Raw genomic sequence first — 20694 nt, forward strand, 5'->3', positions numbered from 1 at the left:
CTGATGTATTGCACATGAAGTTAAGAATAGTTAATCGCCTTGTAGATGGATTGCTTTCAGAAGCACAAGACAGAGATTACCGTGAAAAAGTCCGCAAACCACGTTGTATGACCATACACGTTCAGGACATCGTTGACGCCATAAATAACTGTGGGATTAAATTTCACGTCTGGGAATGTAATGAAGAAAACAAGGGAAAAACATTAACGTCTGTATCGGGGGGATTGTGAGCGCCTGCTGAAGGCTTTGCCTGGAAAACTGGCCAGGAAATTGCACCCTCAAACAGAAGAAAAAACTTTGCTCCTTTGGAAGTTATGCGGAAAATTTTGTTCCACCTGGAAAATGATGTTGAAGGTCGCAGCATAGAAAGAGAAACCTCAGAATTCTTTCACACGTTCTTAGAATTAGGAGCCCCAGGCTGCAAAGGCTATGGTGGCGATAGAGTTACGCCGTACATTCATAATCTCGCGCACCACGCTTCCGCAAAGCACGAAAGGTTCAAGTGCCTTGGTTGGTTTTCAAGCCAAGGGTTAGAGAAAAAAAACGACTTGCTAAAGAATCTACACCATGGGAAGTCTAACAAGTGGAATGCAGCCGCTGACGCTCTCAAGCTGGCGAAAAGGCTTGAAGTGAGTGAGAATATCAGACTAAGCCGTGCATATAAAACGCGGGACCAAGAGTATTGGTTTCAGGGACTTATTCAAGAGACACGGGCGAAGAGGCTACGCTGTGCAGAAGAAAAAGTGAGCGAAGGAAACTTTCTACAAAATGTGGACGACATGGATGCAGGAGAATTGCGCACGGAGCTTCGGGCTATGGGAATGTCGACGACAGTCAAATCAATAAAAAAACTTCGAAACCTTGTGAGGAAAGAAAGAGAAAAGCAATGATTGTAGCCATAGGAGGAGATAACAGTTATGTGGTGAGATGTGCCTTTTTTTTTGCGTGCTTCCTCCTATATTTATAGTGCTGTGCTGTACCTCTAGTTTAGAAAGTGCATCACTGCTTGAAGATGAAGAGTACTGCTCCTGATTCCTTATGTAACCTGCCCCTAAAGGGGTGTTCGGTGTGTACTAAAAATAGTGTATTTGTATTATGTGACTGTTTACCTGCCATATATGCCCTGAGCAATTTTTTGGTGTAATATAAATGTGATATGTGTGTTTTGTAAATATTGCCGTTGTCACTTTTAAAATGATCTTTTAGCTTGTCTTATGCGTAAGAAAATTCTTTTATGTAAACAAACGATGAAAAACCGATTTATAACGCAATCAGTACAGCTAGAAAAAGTACCTAGGGGGGGGGGGGCGGGGGGGGGGGGGTGCTTTGTAAATGAACATGCACACATGCCTTTAAGTTCTGCGGGGCAGCAGGGAAAAAATTTGCAGCGAATTTAAGAAAACTGATTGGGCGTATCGGGCGTAGATCATATGATACTGGCATCAAGTGCACAATGCGCACAAACAGGCTTGAGAACAGTGACGACAGCAGTACTACGCACATTCAATGCCATCATTTATGTTCATTTGTATGTCCTTCTTTGCTGACTCATTTTGTATGGCAACCGATTAAAAGTTTGCCTTGTTCTTTATTCTTTTTGCAAAGTATTGCTTCTTTTGTATGCCATGTTGCTGTGAAGTGTGTTTAGTTATATTCATATTCGTTACGTTTGGAGTGCATCGTTCTGGTTGTACATGTAACATGAACACAAGGTAATGACGCTATGTGATTCTGACTGTACACATTTTGTTTCCAAATGTTGTATAAAAAGTGTATAATAAAATATTTTATGTCGGCACTATAGCCCTTGTCCTTGCCTTTTTGGGGGAAGTTATAACACCTTCCGCACCAGCTATCAGATAGTGTGGCAAGCGCAAGTTTATTGACAGCGACGCCATGAAAATAGACCTATTACATTTGCTCGATTTCCTCCCCAAAGATGAAAAGAAATATAACCTCCAGTGCTTCGAATATTACTGTAAACGTAACAGATCACTTCACATGAGTGTTATCGTTACGAAGGCTTCCCTTCATTCACGGTAATTTGTGACATTGTGCTTTCCGCTACGTGCTATAATGACATCCCCGCCCTGCTATAATGACATCCCCGCCTATTTGATATTCCCATTAACTTTGTAACATAGAATGCAATTCGTGACTTATTTTATTGGTATACATTCCTTTTTAGCGTCTCGTTATTTTTGTTGCGCTCTACCTCTCTATTACAACTGTATTTGGTTTGATTTACCAAACGCTGCTGCTTCCAAAGTAAGCGATAGTATTGTTCAGTGCAGTATAATTAGTTTTTCACGTGACCACAGAAATCAAAGCTGCTGCAGGCAGAGTAACCTGGGAACTGGGAAAAGCTACAATGAAACAATACAAATTCGTTCCATTACGGGCTATGAGGGACAGCGCACTGGAGCGCTTCGAACTAATTCGACCCCCCGGGGGTAAACAGCCGAAGCGTTGTTGCATTTCGCGTACGCTGAAATGTGGGCATAGCGGCTGGGTTCTGAGCCGGCCTTACATCACCCGGCACCCTGTGCAAGACTTTGCCACTCCCCCCCACCCGCCTCTCTCTCTCTCTTTGAATGTATTTTTGGGAGTGTTTCTCTTGATTTTTATTGGCCGTCCTAACGGGGGGCACTTCTAGTTTTCATTATTTTAACAGTATCAATGTAGTATTTGTACTGGCGTGGGCAGGACACTTAGTTGTTTTTTTATTTTTCTTCCCCCTCTAATTTATACCCCTTGACATCCTTTGACCTTGCTATTGGCGGTCAATTTTTTACACGTTTTCATTGCATTTTGAAGAGAATGAATCTTAAAAGCAAGCTGCTTGCGATAACGCAACTCATTTATTATACTGGTGAAATAGAAAAATTTATTGCTCAAAATGATTACAGCCCAGCCTCAAAGGAGAGATGCAAACGTTCTTCAAAGGAGGCTCTCAAGACAGTCGCTTCAGACGATTGATATCACATCGCGACTAACCCTGTTAATCCATGGTTAGCCCTCTTGCACTTGGCGGCCCCTTGCGATGTCACTCTGGGAGGTGCGGGAGAATTAACTGCGATATCATGACAATCGGCCGACGAAGCAGCGTAGCGGCTGGCAGCGTCGCAAATTGCGACAGCCACCATATTTACCATTTATATATACCGTTATGAACTGCTTCCTTGATGACGTCCATGTAAAAGCGCTTTTTCGTAGCACAAAAGTGGACAAAATTAAAGTCACCAATTTGTTTGCAAAAATGGAAAAAAGTTGGCGGTATCTTGCGGTATCTTTAAAAGCGAAGTTTCGTACCTCAAAAGCGAAGCTTTATTTTTTCAGTTGTGTTACACAGGATGGATCCCGGCAATACATCATGCATGCATATTACAGAAGTCAGAATGAAAGAACAGCAAAAAGAAAGTCGCCAATAGCTGCAGCAATAAAAGTATGAATAGTGATCATGCGTGAAAGTTTTCATTCAGACATTCATACTAATATATTTTCTATAGAAACGAGCACATTTATTAAAATCAGTTGACCAAAACAAAAGGTTCTGAACCCAAGTTAGAACTCTAAGTGCAAACTCGAGTCACCTTATTCGGACAATGCTAGAGTCACTAATTTGAAAGCATTACAGGTGAACGTGACAGTAACAACCTGAACGTCTATCTAGACGCTATTTGCTTCTAACTCCAAATTCTGTGTTCTGCCCGACAACAGCTGAACAGCTTCAGAATGTTTCTGAGTAAAGCTATATCAAATTTTCTTAAATAAGTATTAAAAGAATAAACTTAAACATTTATACCCGCGAATACTTTTTGATGTCGGCCGTTTGAATGCCGCTACGCTCTTTAATAGTAACAACAATATCTAAAATTCAGGCGAGCTAGCTCTCGTACCCTATTTTATCATGATCACACGCCCCAATAAACTTTTTAGATAATAGCAAAGGGCCGACAATTTGCAAAGTTGCTCCACGACAAGCAGATATGAACAGCCGCGAATACTTTATGTAGCTGCGTTAATGCATGGTCATCGTAACAACCTTCTTTATTTAAAGCTCCGGTCGAGACACTGGGTTCGAGCTCTGACATGTGTTCTTGTCTGCAAGGCAAAAGTCACCCGATAGAAAGGTAAGCGTCGATATAGACGCAACTTCAGCAGTCCGACCCATTTCTGCAGCGTAGCTCGCTACAGGGCGCCATCTTTAATATTTTAGGCAATATCAGGTTTCAATTAAAAGGCCTCAGGAAGCTTCTTGATCAAAGCTATGCCAGATCGTTGCACACCATTTTAAACAGCATATATTTGGGTACCTAAAACCGGGAAGCATTTTCGATATCTATCCGTGTTACGGTGCTATACAGTTTCAAAGTCTGGAAAAATGCCAAAACTTTGGCCCCCTCCCGTAGGCAGCATCGTATAATATTCAAACGCGCTGGGAAGCTCGTGTATTAATAGCACAGGACTGAAACTTCGGCACATTCCTCAGCTAAGTGTATATTACACAAATCCCCGAAGCATTTTTGTAGGTGCTTTTGTTCACGTTTTACGATTGTTTTTGTACCCCTTCCCATTCAGTTACGTTCCCTGTCGCCGCCACTGCCGGTAGATGGCGCAAGTAGTAGATGTCTCAGAAAGCTGGGCATGTCGGCAAATTCTGCAGACTGTAGTTGTCGCACCTTCTTGTCTTCCGAGAGTGACAGGCGGCGGATGAGTTCTGTCTGAGGTGTTCATAGAGGAAAGCCGTTGGCGGGTTGGCAAGGATATCCCGCACCTTGTTGGCGTAGCGGAATCGAGGTGGGCGACGACATAATCGTAGCCGGTCCGGTCTTGCGTAATGTACGCGAGGGAGAACTGGGCCTCAAACTGGGCGAACCATACCTCGCGCGAGTCGGCCCCAAACGTCGGAAGTTTTACAGCGACACGCAAGACGGCCTGCGGGGCAGCGGGCGGTATGCCGTCTGCCGGGGTTCTGACGTCCTTAGCGGAGCAGGCAGGATGCTGCTGCATGGAAGCATAAGTTGGCCGTGGCGTACTTCCTGAGGCTGTTGGTCTTGCTTCTCTATGGCGATGCGTTCTTGTCCGTTGTCCGGGCCGCCAGATGCGGGATGTCATTTCGGCTGAAGGACGAATCCCATCATAAAAACGAAACAAGGGTTTGTTCGATTGCCAACGTCAGCGGACGAGCATACCGACGCTACGCTCGTCTCGGTAGCGGACGGTAGACTAGCGCCCTTCTCAGGCGGGCAGCCTGCTTTTGTAGCCGCCGTCGGTGACACAGGCCTCGGGTGACGCAGCGGCGACGCTGGGTTCTATCAGGAACGCGGTCCAGCGTGTGCCCGTGTTACGCTGGGACGGAATATAACAAGGTAAAGGCTGCGCGCAAATGTGCGCAGAGTTAGTCGCCACACCTTCATTTCATTTCTGATGAAGGCCCCCTTCCTTGAAGAACAAAAGCTAAAACGGCGCGTGATTGAAGGGTGAGGAAATGTAACGCTTAGATGTGCGCTTGACGTTTATTACTTATTTTAGTTTACTTTAACTAAACATTTTGATAAAAATAAATACTGGCCTCTGCCATGCACCGCGAAATGGTCGACTGGTAGCCAAGTGTAGCTCTCGCTACAAAACACGGGATCGCCTATGTTAAATGCGCAATATCCGTGTTTCACTGCATCGCCCTTACATGTCGAGCTTCATACGTTGGCTGAAATGTCCACTGTATTAAAGACCGACTACGGGAGCATGCCAAAAACATAAAAAGAAGGACACTAGTGCGAATCCCGTGCGGCACCTTGCTTCGTGTGACAGCACGTGTAGGGCAAGATTCGAGAAGATCACGATTCTTCACAAGAGCGGTAATGACAAGGCTCGGTTTGCTCTATAGAGTCTTATTGCATTAGAAAGTTGTCCGTGCGTTGTGGCAGTGAAACGTCTTTACACGTATAATATGCTGAATGTTCTCGTTCAGATTAGTTTTTTATTAACTTGATCGCTTGACTTATGTATGGTCTTTGTGCCTTCTCTACGCGTATGCGCGCCATCCCCTTCTCATATATATCCCCTTTACTACAGCCAGAATAAACCGCTGGTAGTATACAGCGCTCGTGAACGTCTTTTTGTGTCCTCTCCTATGTTCCTCGTCCGTTTTCTTGCGCTGCCTTTTTAACAGCAGATAAATGACCGTGTTCAGACTAAAGAGAGGATGCTCGGAGGTAAAATCGAGCTTTTATGCTCCAAGTAGGCTGAAAATCGAGATTCATTTGAATCCGCAGTGAACTGACGACGTTTTTTGCGCGTTGATTGCTGACGCGAGGCAGCACTTCCATTCACTTCGAAACAGCAGTTGCAGAGTCCTTTTCGGTATTGATTTCACGAGTTCGCATCGAGTCTAGAAAAGAAAAATTTTGACTTTGGAATCCAATTTTTGCAGCAGTAGTAATGCCTTTTGCTCCCCCCCCCCCCAAAAAAAAAAGACGTAAGCTGGAAGCTTCATGCAATCCATTTTTTTCGTCAAAATAAAAGTTGGACCTTTTCTCTCAGTGCGTGGTTGGTCGGCGCTTCAGGAGTGTCGTGGAAACTCACAGAATGTTTAAGCTGTGCGCCCGGCGGCGGAGAAAGCAGCAACGTGTTGTTTTTTCCTTGTGCTGCCCGTGTATATTTCTCGCAGTCAGGCTCGCAAGTCGTCTCCTAGCCGCGGTATCAAGTGGAGCAGTGCCATTGCACGAGGCCAAGAGAAAACGAAGGGATAAACGCGCCACTGAAGTGACAATAGAAGTTTATTCCGGATCCAACGCCAGATATACTTCACCATAGCACGAAAAGCAGATAACACTTGAAGTAGATCAAACCATAACACTCAGAGCATGCAGCCATTTCTTCAGTACAGCGATTAGGAGAAAGCAGATCATTGTGTTCTTTTCTGTCATGAGCAGATTATATGGCAGCGCGAATAACATCAAGGAAAGGACGACGACAGAGACAAAGTGAAAAGAGCGCTCACTTCCAACTGCTATATTCTGCTGAACATGCCACGCATATGTACAATTATTAAGCGCAGCAGGAAAGGCAAAGAAAGTAAAAAAAATCAATCATCAGCATGAATGGCACAAGGGGATAGCACCGAGGTCCTAATCACCAGCCAACTAAAAACGTTTGCTCTTTCCTCGTCAGTGTAAGTGATGGCATGCTGACACAACCCTCTCCTGCACGAGCTTAGCCGCCTATTTTCTCTATAACACACTGATCCCTGTGTCGAGCAACAATCCCGCCTCTTTTGAACGTAGGTGCGCATGGCTTGGGGCGACGGTGCGTAGATTCCTCTCCACATTTTCGGCAGTGCAAGCTAAGGTGGCCCTGGTTACCTTCCTTTACATTCCTGTTGTGTTCTTTTAGTCTGGTATTAATGCATCTGCCTGTCGGCCTAATGTATTCGCGTCCGCAAGACAACCGCACGCGATATAACACAGCCGATAACACAGCGATATAACAGCGAGATAACACAGCGATATAACACAGCCCTTAACACAGCCGACGAAACGATTTTGTGACGAATCGTGAACGATTTTTCTCTCTGAGTCAGCGTTCTTTTCGCTGTGTCTCTGTCGTTCCTTCCTTAATCTTATTCGCGATGCCGTACCATCTACTGTGGACCAACTATCCCAGCACGCATCTACTATGGAGTTCTTTCATCGAGAAGGCAACGGACGGTGTGCTGACACATTTCACACCCAGCTTCATAATTTCTGATTCCGCAATTATGTCTCTAGTAAGCTGAATTTTGTGATTAGCGAAAGACCGGCCGTTTTTCTGCTATCGAAAGCAACAGCAATCACGGCAGTGAATGCAATGTTATGGGCAGCATTCTTAACATTGTTGTATTGCTCCCTTAGTTTGTCAGTCAGACAGCAACCGGTTTGGCTGATATATGAGCCACCATGGAGAAAGGAAATAAGTAAGTAAGAGTATCCTTGCAAGACACATACTTTCTGTGGTGTCCATGCTAGAGAGAGGTTGGTCAGATGGTCCTTGGTATTAACAAAGTGAACAGGGGAGGGGAAAAGCTCAAGGTGCTTGCCAACGTTTCAGCAAAAGGCGACTTTGCTTTGCCTGGGCAAAGCGTTCATCATTAGCGGTGTTTAGAAAGGGACATCCTTCCGAGGAGGAAGGCCCGGTGAGGGGGAGGAGGGTGTGAAGTGGGTCAGAGCATGGTCAGAGCATTTACCACACTCAGTACCGCCGCTCAATCGTTTCTTTCGCTCTACCCTTCCTCCCCAAACCCCTCCTTTACCACCTGAATGAGAATTTTTTTTTGCTCTCTCTTTGTAAATTTTATCTTTACCTTGTGCCCTGCTTCTCTTGCCATCAATTCTCAGAAACACTTGTCTTCCGCATTCCTTCCCAACTCGTGAAGAAACGAACACTCGCCAAAGTCGTATAAGAAAAATGTGAAAGCATTGACGTTTCGGTACCACTACGGGTGCCTTGTTCAAAACAGGATGGAAACTAGATGGGCTGCTACTTATATAGGAAAAACGTTACGTATCGTGCGGATGTATATCTCGAGTAGATTGCCCCGTGTCCTGTTAATCGCTTGGCTGGTCATTTGTATGTGAAGAGATTCCTTGAGCAGGCGAGTACATAATGATTTTTCTTTCTCAAGTATGCGCACGGAGTCCCAGTCAGTCAAGTGGTCCGCGTTTTGCTGGTGTTCAGTGAGAGCCTTTGAAGTCACTTTCTCGTTCCTGGCGTCACGCTGGTGTTTTCTGAAACTTCTCTTGAAGTCCCCTGTTCGCCTATATAGGCTGCACCGCATCCTTTGTAAGGGATTTTGTAAACTACCCTACGGTAGCTTGTCTTTTCAAGCAGGTCCTTCACTCGTACCAGATGGTTTCTGAGCTTGCTGGATGGGGCATGGGCAACTTGGATTTCGTAGTCAGCCAGTATCCGGCGTAATGTCTCGTTTCCACCAGAGGCATAGTGGATGGCTGCACGTTTTCTTTCTTTTTGGGTGATCTTGCTTCGGCTGGAGGGGCTGCAGCGTGTCGTTCTTGTGAGTGGAGTACTTGACCCTGGTATGCGTTCTTTGTCAGCTCCTTTCTTATGCGGCGGGCTTCACGAGTTCGTTTGCATGGGCTTGAAAAATCTTGAAGGCCCGATTGTAAAGCGCCGCGGAAACTGAGCGTTCCTGCCCTATTGGGTGCGCAGAAAGATAATTCAGGTACATCCCTGTGTGGGTGGGCTACACGCTCGTCGGGATACCGTTCGCTGTTCTCTCGATGAGGACGTCGAGGAAAGGGAGGCGCCCATTGTTCTATTCTTCCATTGTGAATTGTACGCTTTCTTGAAACGAGTGGAGGTGGTGCCGTAGAAACTTCTCCGTATCCTGTCGTCGGATGACGCAGAAGCAGTCGTAAACGTACCGCAGGAAACGCCTTAGTGGCTGGTCGAACAACCCAAGCGCACGACTCTCGCTCTTTTCTAGGACCCGGTTGTAAGAGAATACGGAACTGGAGGCGCCCATTGCTATTCCGAAGACCTGCTTGTATACCGTACCGTTGAACACAAAGTATGTGTTTGACAGACAGAATTTCAGGAGCCGGCACAGGTCGTGTGTTTCTATGGGCGTACGTTCCGGCAAAGATATGTCGTTGTTCCGGGCATTTCTGCAACATTGGACTGCGAAGTTCACCGGCAAGCATATAAACATGGACCTCACGTCGAATGACACCATAATGTGATCGCCGCCAAAAGTTAGTCTCCAGTATGCCAGTAAAGTGTTCCGAGTCTTAGGCGGTGCTTTGGCGTGTTTCCTTCGAAAGGCGCAAGTACCCGGAAAAGGTATCCCTAAAACTTGTTCAGTGGTGACCGTGTGAAGTCAAGGATCGGGCGAACTGGAAAAGCCTTCCTGATTTTTAATAATATAGCGCGAGTGTGACCAAACTGCTGGTCAGCGCCTTATAACGGCGATAAGCGTGCTACACAACGATAGTTCGCGCTCGCGCACGAATGGAGAGCGTCGTCTGCTACGCTGTTCCAATCACGAGGACACATGCCCTGCCGAAATATATGTTCGCAAAAAACCGCCGGGCAGCACAGCACATGTGCATGTCTAAGATGTGACCCTGAAACGTGCTTTTCCTCTTTTTTTGCCTATACGGAAGGCCGCGCTGGTGAAGCAGAGTTAAGATAACGAAAATAAAAGGAAACGAATACAGAAGCCCCCAGGAACCACTTTATATCTTGGATGCAAACCTTACGATGTGAGTAGTCCTCTGCGTGAAGGGAACGCGATAAAGCGGCAACAGAAGGTGCCCATTCCAGGCAATGGTTTCCATGTGCTGCTGTATTTACTTCCTTTTGTTTCTCATTCAAATTGAATTTTTTTTTCCTTATACTGCGGCAGGGCGCGTGTCATTGTGGTGGGAACAGCGTAGCAGACGATGCTTTCTCTTCGTGCGCATGCGCGAACTCTCGTGGTGTAGCACGCTTATCGCCGTTATAAGGCGCTGACCAGCAGTTTGGTTCACGCTCTTGCTATATTATTAAAAATCAGGAAGGAAGTACGTTCTTTTCGTGCAGCTCGGGCACCCCGCATATAGCTGGCGCCGAGCCGTTCTGACAAAGTAGGCGATTGTAAAGGTAGCCATTGTCGAGGATGACGAACTTCAAAACGTCAGCAACAAGCTTTTGCAGCTCGGTTTCGATTTTCTTTGTATGGTCTCGGGCCAGCTTGGCGTATGTCGTATCTTCGAGGATACGTCCATTTTCTCACATAGTCGGTGTGGTCTAAAACGACAGTGGGGTTACCCTTAATGCGATACAGCGCGAATAAAGATGGGGACGAAGCGAGACAAGGCACCACAGCGCTGTGCGGAAAGGGGATATTTATTCGCGCTGTATCGCATTATGGAAAAATACCAACTAGCCCGATCTGCCACTCTTGCGGGTTACCCTTGTCAGCAGGCAAGAACACGATATGTTTGTTCTTCTGCAGCCTGGTAAATGCTGCTTGGTTTGCGGGTGCGATAGTGCGAATATTGATTTTTGCAAGCTGAGAGAGAGCTCCAATGGACCGTGAGTGACCTTGCTTTGTATGCTTGGGACGACGTTGCGTACAGGTTCTCCAACAGCACAGGTCATGTGGACAGCTTATATGGGAGCGCCAATATTGAAATTAAATTGAGGCCTCCGTTATTCCTGATATTGGCTGACTACGATATCCAAGAGTCCCATGTCCCATCCAGCAAGCTCAGAAACAATCTGGCACGAGTGAAGGACCTGCTTGAAAAGACAAGCTACCCTGCGGTCCTTTACAAAATCCCTTATTAAGGATGCCGTGCAGCCTATATAGGCGAACAGGGGACTTCAACAGACGTTTTAAAGAACACCAGCGTGACGTCAGGAACGAAAAAGGGACTTCTAACGCTCTCGCTGAACACCAGCTGAACAAAGGCCACTTGATTGACGGGGATGCCCGGCGCATACTTGAGAAAGAAAAATATTTACCTACTCACCTGCTCAAGGAATCCCTTCACAAGCAAATCATAAGCCAAGCGGTTAACAGGACATGGGCAATCTACCTGAGATACACATCCGCTCCATATGTAACGTTTTTCCTACATGAGGAGCAGCACATCTGCTTTTCATCCTGTGTTGAGCAAAGCACTGCTTTTATGTTTTTTCTTGTATGACTTTGGCGTGTGTCTGCTTCTTCACATGCTGAATTTCTGTCGCCAGACGGGTTTCCGTCGAACTCTCAACTATCCTTTCCAACCCCTCGCCTTTTCTTTCATACTTTCTCTGTTTTCTCTTTTTTCTCCTTTTCCTTCATTATATTTTTCCCTGTTATTTTGTCCGCCGCCGCGGTGGCTGAGTGCTTATGGCGCTCGACTGCTGTCCCGAAAGATGCGGGTTCGATCCCGGCCGCGGCGGTCGAATTTCGATGAAGGCGAAATTCTGGAGGCCCGTGTATTGTGCGATGTCAGTGCACGTTAAAGAACCCCAGGTGGTCGAAATTTCCGGAGGCCTTCACTACGGCGTCCCTCATAGCCTGAGTCGCTTTGGGACGTTAAACGCCCATAAATAAAGTAAAGGTATTTTGTCCGCCCATGCTGTCTATACCCTTATCTGAGCTTTTCAGGTCAACACAGCAGTCATACCATGCCACCTGTAGCAGCTGGACAAACAGCCTTTCAAGCCCACACCCGGTATCTCTCCACGCTCCACACCCCTGGATTCCTATCTGCTGAGCTGACCTTTTTCTTTTCGCAGTTTTAGGTGGTCAGTCATATTTATTAGCCATCATTCCTGAACAAGCTTCACCCTCCCCACCTAAAGCCACACCCACTTATAACCCTCCTCTCCCTCACCAGGCCTTCCTCCTTGGAGGCAGGCTTTCCTGCTCTTTCTGTCTTCTTGTCTTTCTGTGTTTGTTTCTCTGCGCTATTCAAACATATGATGAACGCTTTGCCTCGATGAAGACAAGTTCAGTTATCTAATCGGTCGTACCAGCGACAGAGGCAGCGCCACGCGGCCTCTTCCTTGAAGCGGTGAGCAGGTGATCGCTCTGCGCGGCGCGTACAATCGCAGTGGTTTGAGCCTAAGATACGCGTCGAAAATGAGCATATTGTTATTCTACAATGTGCGGACATTCCAAACAGCAAACATGTTGGTTCTGCCAACACGCAGAGAGTTTAAAAAGAAGTTAATTCAGCAGGTTGGTGACGAGTTTCAGCCCAATAACTCGTCTTTTAATCAGCGACGTACTCTGTTTACGCCACGTCACCGTGTCGTCAATTCATTCCTATTCGGAGTTTTGTTCATGCTACCAACGTAGCCTATTACAGCTGCATGAAAGCAGTGCGGCGCTCAAACACTTCGCTAATATGAAGGATATTGGTTATACTTTTAAGGCGGACGTATGCGGCAAACAGATTTTTCATCACGCTCCAGTCCATTCTGGTTTAGATTAAACACGGCTTTCTGGCCACGACGTGATTGCTAAAGAGCGATATGAATGGCAAGAAGTTCACAATTGTACCTTCATTCTTCGGATGTAATGCGCGCAGTGGATGAATAATTGCAAACGCTTCTTGGCAGCTGTCGTCTGCTCACTCGATCACAGCGTTTTCGCCCGCTAGTCAAAAACACATTTTGAGCTCTAATTTCGTCTATTATAAAGCTCGAATGACCCCCTGGTTGCCGCTTCAAACAAAAGCTACATTGCCTCTTCTGTTACCGCATATGTGACCAAAGTACGCTGCAGACGGACTATAGTCGGACACAATTAAATCTGCCGTAAAGCTGCGCCCACGTTCAGGACCATCGAACAGAATTTCTCCATGAGAAAATGTAGACCACTGGTAAAGCTTTTCTCTTCACCTAAACAAGCAGTCAATCAAGCATCGAAATTTTAGGCTCGAGGATTTTGATGTTGCTGGCTTGTTTGATGCAACCGACATTAAAAAAGTTGATTTTGATCACTGTTTTAATTAGTAAGTGTATTACGCTGCGGACCATGGCCAGTGTTACCAATTGCTGATTTTTTTTTTCAATTGCGTCCTTATAAGAGAAGCGCGCACTAAATACACATACCGTATTTACGCGGGTAAAGGCCGCACCCGTGTAGGCACGAAATATAGCACCAGACTGTCTGGGTCAATAAAGTAGTTTATTTCTCCTTTCGGGTGAGTGCCGAAAGAACAAGAAAGTGAACGCGCAAAAAATTACAGTTTAAAGTGTTCGTCGCACTTCACCATGCTGAGTTCGCGAATTTCAACACCGACGGGGTTTTTGCGCGCGCGGCACTTGCGAACTGGCGATTCCATGCTCATATCAGTAAAAATTTATTTCGAGCCTCTAATGCAGCCAAACTCAAGCATATGATCTTATTAATAACCAAGAATCATTCACTGCTGCTTAACTATAGACTAAAAATTACACCAAAGCTGCCACAACGTCCAGCAGCTTCTTTGCTTCTATACAGACGCACGCTAAGGCATCTGCGCAATCACCGCCTCGTCCGCCATGTCGCACTGCCGCCGCGCCACCTATAGGAGCTGGAATGACCGAAAACGTTGGCAAGCACCCCGAGGTCTTTCCTTCCTTGTTAACTTTGTGAGTACTTTCTCTGGTAGTTTTACTTGTACTTAGTATAGCTTTGAAACTTTTTTCATTGAAGTTTATGTATGCGCACAAGCCACTCAATCGCACATGAGTCGAAAACACAACGTCACAACGTCAACTTCAGCTGTCTCTCGTATTTTTTTTTTCAGATTATAGGACATCACATGGACAGAGGGTATTAATGCCACATTCCTTTCTCGGTTACATTTTCTGACTGCACTGCTAACTTTCAGCTTTTTTTAGCATCCCTTGTGCTACTGATGTAAGAATATGAAGAGGGTTTCCTGCATTTGCTAGTGTCTTGATATTTTTGCATCAGTAGCAAAATGGATGTTAAAAAGCTGAATGTTGACAGTGCAGAAAGCCAACGTAACCGAGAAAAGAAAGTGGCATTAATGCCCTGTGTCCATGTGACGTCCCATCATTTGAAAAAGTTCATGTTGTACAATGGTAGGCCAGTAACACCTCCACTTCCATATTCGCAGTTTCGCCTGCTGCAGTTCAAAGCCTAGGGCCCCTTAATGTAAACTCAGCCCAGTTAACGTCCAAGCCGACCAGTGAAGCGTCTGGCTTCAAATCCTGGTGCATCTATCTCTTGGCTTCTCATTGTTGTAACCTGGTCCCATCAATGTGTTCTGTGTTTCTGATAGCTTATTGCATTCTTCTGGGCGGCCACGCCAATTGACAAGTAGTTCAAGTACTATGAGAGAGTGTATGAATAAATTATGAAATAAGCAAACGCCAAGATAAAAGATAACAATGCCTAGGTACAGTGTTTCTGTACGGAGTAATTCTTTAAATCCTACTCTTGCTAAACTGACGAGTGGACGCGGTCAGCTGGTCGAAAAAAATGGTAATAATGCTGCTTTGTAAACCAATATTCGAATCCAAATCAAATGAAATGTTTATTACTTTCTCGAGATAAAAAAAAATGTTTAAAAAAATGTACTTACGCGAAGGGGGTTTATCTCTGTATGCATTTCCTGCGCTCTCTCAGAATACATAAACGGCCGTAATTACCTGCCAAATTTCCTCACTGGCTGTTTGAGAAGTCCACGAAGCACGCTGTTCTGCACAGCAGAAAAGTCGAAGAGCTGGAAGTACTCCTTGTCCAGCTCCCGAGGAGGCAGCCTCTCTCCGCTGGCGCTGAGGCTGCGCGCGCAGATGGCGCAGGTGAGGAGCTGTACTCACGGGACAGCAATTCTCAAAGCGACAACTCTTAAATTCTCCAATCCCAGTTCTGCATCATTGGCCTACCGCACCCCTTAGAATGTCGTCATGCGTGACGCGCCGAAACGCGATACGCTGTGTGGTTCGAACGCAGTGACCTCCAAGCGATATTTTACGGTAGGATACGAGACCGGTTTCTCACATTCACGCCTGGAGTCAACCTTTAATTCCCGAGCTACCAGTCGAAAATAACGGGGAGGGTAAGCCTGCACTGAGCCAGTTGTTGTAACAGGCATAAGCCAATAAAAAAATTCAATGCGGCATAGCATTCGCACGTTAACTGCCGAAAAAAGCTAACTGAACTAACACTGTACTGAACCAAACAGAAAACGTCATCGTGTAAGAGGTCCGCGATGGCAGAGAAGCCCTGGTATGAGTGCGGAAAAGACCAAAAGCCCAGAAGAGGGAGCACCTGGCGAGGGAAAATATCTTGTACCCATTAGGGAGCAAGTGGGTATCCGGCGGTCCCGGAGATCGAACCCAGCATTTTTAGAATGTGAGCAGGTTGCTCCACCACATGGCTAAAGCTAATGCTTCAGTAAACAAGGGCTTGTGGTCATCAACGAAATGGTTGATGACGATTTATAACGCAGCGGACATGTTCACTTTACCGAGAGCTGAGGACAAACTCATTGCAGAAACAATATTATATTCCCCAAATGCCGACAGTTTTCGCTTACTGCCGCGTTGCACAGGTGTGTCCATTTTGCTAACATTGTTTTTTCCCACGCGTAAGCAATGCATAATGCGATATCCGAACCAGTAAAAGAAGAGGAATTTCTAATGTTGAATTCAACGGCAGCGTTTTTATTGCTCCTCACATCAGTTTCATTTCGTGGGAATATTAATGGTTTGATCTTACTGGCATCCCTTTTGTATCGTGGATGTCACCTTCCATACAAAAATTCAATTGACAGTTTTACTTATTCTTGTAGTTTTTCTTTTTTACTTGTACCAGCTTTACCAGTTAATGTTCATTATATAAACTACAATTACATGCGTTCCCCCAAACACTAGCAGGTGCATCATCACATAGGCACCACTCAACCGCACATTAGTTATGGCGTTCGAGTGCCGAGCCCATGGTGACGGGAAATAATGCTGGCTGCTGCCTCACTGAATACAAAATGCAATAGGGCTAGCGGTATTGTTTTATTTCTGTCGTTGGCCAATGTAAAATTAGTATTTCAATTATGGTATACCTGGAAGAAAATTTATTATAAAGCCGAAAACATAACTACAATGTGCCGCTAGTGCGATCCGATCACACGACCTCCACAAGTCGATTACTGTGCTCTACCAACCGAGCTATGTCTGCGGCTGTCCAATCTTCTGCTTTGGAGGGGAGTATACTTTGCGTACAACCTAACCTTGAGAATGTTCACCAGCGCCATCTTCATCCGTAACGGCGGAGAAAGAACGTCCTGTGTCACCGCAAGTGCCGCGTGAAATATGATTGAAAGCCGAAGGCGGCAGCTGGGCAAGACTGGATCAAGACTGCCATCAAGGCTGCCAGAACCGAGGCCTTCGTTAAGCTATTCAGCAGACAAGAGGGAAAGTAGTGCCTTGGTACCACTTTCTTACCCGTTGAAGAACCACAAACGTTGGGAACGAATCCGCACACTTGCACTTCCTAGACTCTCATATCCCATGTGGAGCTTTAGGATGTTACAGCCTCATGCCATGGAGGTAACACTACTGCCTTCGATCACTGGAGTTTCATGCCTGACTTGTGCTTGCGGGAAAAATCCACTCTTTTTTTTCCGCATTGAGGACGAGATGGTTTCTTTCACACGTGTCGCTTGCCCGATGAATCTCAGACGCCTCCAGAACCTCCCGATTCCTCGGCTGTACCCCAACAGTGTCACAAATGTCGCGTCATATTGTGCAATGCCCCTTAAAATGACTGGTGCCAGGTGTCGATGACAAAACCACTCGGTGCTTTCTGAGCTTGTCATCTATGCGCTTTCCAGTTTGGCTTAGTACAGAGCGCATTGCCACTGGAAAGCGGAATAAAATACACACCGACTCTTAAGTGCTTTGTTGCATGTTCCTTCTCCCAGCATGGTTTCCTCTCACATTTATTTTAGAGTTTTAGGCATTCTTTTAGAGTTTTACTGTTAGAGGTGTGTGAAAGCCACAGGGCCAAAGTTTTCGACCACTTTTCCTTAAGCGGTATGCCAGCGCTTGATTGCTCGGGATGACGACTCGGTACTTCTGGTGCTCCTTTCTCGGTTTTCCTTTTTCCTGGTGCCACACCCCGATTCCACCTCCTTATGATGTCTTGTATATACAGAAGCCACCATTCCCCAAGGGGTTACCTGTATTATTCCTGACAAGGTACGTGCGACTGCTTGATTGGTTGTGCGTATATATTTCAAGAGCGCGTGCAGTAATGTTCAGTGGAAGCCTAACGTTTTTCTTCTATTCGCGTGTCACGTCTGCGGATTTATTCTGCTAGCACTCATAAATTCAGGTATCGTTTAAATTTTACTTGAGTGTTTTTCAATGAGGGAGGCTCAGACCAAGAGGCGCGTACCAGGGTCAGAATGATTCTCTTGTAATACGATTCCTCTTCGTCCTTCATTTTTTTCACCCTTCATCGGTATCCTGACGCGGCTGGTTACAATAGATAAATATTGTAGACATAAAGGAATTCCTCAATTACAGCTACCAAGTTCGCCCCAACTGATACATCTTGGCAGTTCCTTTGGAGGAAGCAAACGGTCGCTTACCGGAGGAATTCACCGTCAATGTTGGAATGCATGAAGCGAAAGGCAGCAGTGGCAAACTCGTTGATGGAAGTCGCATCCACCGACTTGTCGTACTGCGTGAAGCCCGAACCGAGTGGGCGAAGGTTGTTCGCCGCTGTGATCTGCTCTCCCAGCAGCGCAGGCAGGAATTCATTGTAAACAACATGCTGGTACTCCGCTTCCACAATCCTCCTGCTCGAAAATAAAGGAAACATCGCGCGTTAGAGAAGGTGCCATAAAAAAACTGAGGGGGCGCTGAAAGTCCCCTTAAGGGTGGAATGCGGAAGCACAAAATTTCGCATTTGCCACATCATCTGTTGCAACCTGCGTTCGTGCTGGCATCAGTTGCTTTGAAGTTGTAGATTGATCAACCGCCATGTTCGGAGTGCTAGCTGTAGTAGCCGGTATGCGCTATTGTTTGAGAGCACCGACATTTGCACATAACATATTGTTTTATATTTTTATTTTGATTCTCAATCTCGTTTGTTATCTTGAAACTAGGTTGCTCTGATTCCGGTGACTAGGTTGTGATGACGTTACAGGAAAACGTGACCTCTTTCACCCAGTCAGGGTGGCTGTTGAAGGTAGGTCGCGATGACGTAGCAAGGCCACGTGGCCTGTCTCGACATATCAGCGAATTCTGTCTTGGACATCAGAGGGGCATTGGTGTGACGACAACAGTAATGCTATAGCATTAAAATATTTTCAGTAGGTCAAAGTAAAAGATGGGAAATCGAGATGGCGAGCTGCCTATAAATGCTGTGGGTATACCGTCCCTCGGTTGGCCATTTTTGCTACATTTCTAGAACGACAGCCTTAAGGAACCGAAAGTGGAACGTTCCACTGATAAGCACAGGTTGTATCCGGCTTGTTTTCAACCCTTTTAGGCGTTATGACCCCGCCTGTGGAGACATGCTTTAATAGGACGTCCTTATGGGCCAGTTGGTTTATACGTAAATAAAGGTTAAAACTGCGCTAAGATGAGGACATAAGCAATGAGGAACACACAAAACACCACGGGCGCAGACTCCCAACTGTTTATTTAGGAAAAATGCAACGCAGTCTACATCAAGCAAAACCCAAGCGCGTGACCGCCTCGTCACTCGCACATGTACCGACAAAATTCAAGTGAGAACACAGTTGACTAACAGTGTAACCCTGCCGGATACCAAAGAACCACATAAAAGCTTGAGCCAAATGTACACTTCACTTCATGTAAAGAAACAGTAACAAAAAATGAGCATGACACAGATCAAAATAAGTCAAATATCATTCAACAATTAACCGAAATAAGAGCGAGATTAAAGGAATGCATATGCAATTCAACAATTAACCGGTGTAAGGGCGAAAGGTGAGCGAATAAAAAAATAAAGGCGAAATGCAAAGCAACTGACAACAAGGGCAGAAACCTAAAGACCAACGGTCAACCAAATAAAGGTGAAAGTAACGGAGTTAAAAATAGGCATTACGGAATAGGAGAAATTAGCATGAAAGTGGCAGAATGGGCCCAAGTGTGGGCGTCAAAAAACCACGGTAAAAATTGTTGAAATTCAGCCTATAACTCGTGGAAAATTTTATCCCTGGAAGACTGAACCGTGCTAAATAAAGGCAAGGTTTTACAAGTGGCCTTCCAGAAAAAGCAACTACTTCCGGTAAAAGCGAAACAGAGGGGGCGCTGACAAACTTGTTACTGGATTTTCTTATGTGCAACGCTTCCGCGATTTCACTTGCTGTCTGGTCCTTCGATCTGAAAACAAACGTCATTTTTACAAACAACAGTTTGCAGGGAATCTTTCTCTTTCCTTCACCTTTACCATTGCAGCCCTTACAATGTTGGGCTAAGTGACCTCCTTCATTGTTATTCACAGTCCATTTCTGTTCGCGTGCCCTTTCGCTGAAACGCCTGCCGGCTTGTCTAATAAAGACCCTTCCACAGGGGAAGGAATAACATACACAACCCCAGAAATGCACTCTGAATTTCCTCTCATGCTTGATGGAATACGGGGGCATACCCTGCCTTTTTTTGTGTGTCACCAAGGCGCACACCTTGCTATGCTTACACGGAGCCGAGAAGATGGCCTTTACCCCGTAACGGCCAGCCACTTTTCTGATGTTTTGTGAGGCAGGGTGGATGTTGGGAACAACCAGCAGTTTACCTTTCTTGAATGTCTCTTTCTGTTTTTCAATCCTTTAATTTTTTGTAGCAGACTTTCACACACACTGTTAAGTAACAAAGGTGCGTAACCAGCCGAACTGAACCGCTGCACTTGCTGATTGAAGCTACGTTCCATTTTATGCTCGCAGGATTTTTCGAAAGCGGACTTGCAGGCTAGAAATATATTAGCGCGTTTGACAAGATTAGATTGCGCGCCTTCGAACGACAGTGGGTTCTTCTTTGACCTGTGTCAGGAACAAGATTGCATGTAATGCACTTGCGGAACACGTGGAAGCCGCGACGCACAAAATCGCCTGGGAAGAAACATCAGCCACCGTAAGAGAAAAGAATTGACTGTCACGTTGATATCTGGAATCCCTGATAATTCAAACAACAGAACGAACCCTTAACCACAACGCAGGCAAT

General features: G+C 45.8%; 1 protein-coding gene across 1 annotated transcript in view; it reads right to left on the reverse strand.

Annotated features, from left to right (window-relative positions):
- The window catches only part of LOC144103231 (salivary peroxidase/catechol oxidase-like), a 473398-nt gene that overhangs the window by 136390 nt on the left and 316314 nt on the right, over positions 1-20694 (reverse strand). The window contains exons 10-11 of the mRNA XM_077636008.1: positions 18096-18305; positions 15151-15282 (exon numbers count right to left, since the gene is read on the reverse strand). Of these exons, the coding sequence (XP_077492134.1) occupies positions 15151-15282; positions 18096-18305 (342 nt within the window). The remainder of the gene's footprint in view (positions 1-15150; positions 15283-18095; positions 18306-20694) is intronic.

The sequence above is a fragment of the Amblyomma americanum genome, chromosome 9 (assembly GCF_052857255.1).
Source record: "Amblyomma americanum isolate KBUSLIRL-KWMA chromosome 9, ASM5285725v1, whole genome shotgun sequence".
Classification (NCBI taxonomy): Eukaryota; Metazoa; Arthropoda; class Arachnida; order Ixodida; family Ixodidae; genus Amblyomma; species Amblyomma americanum.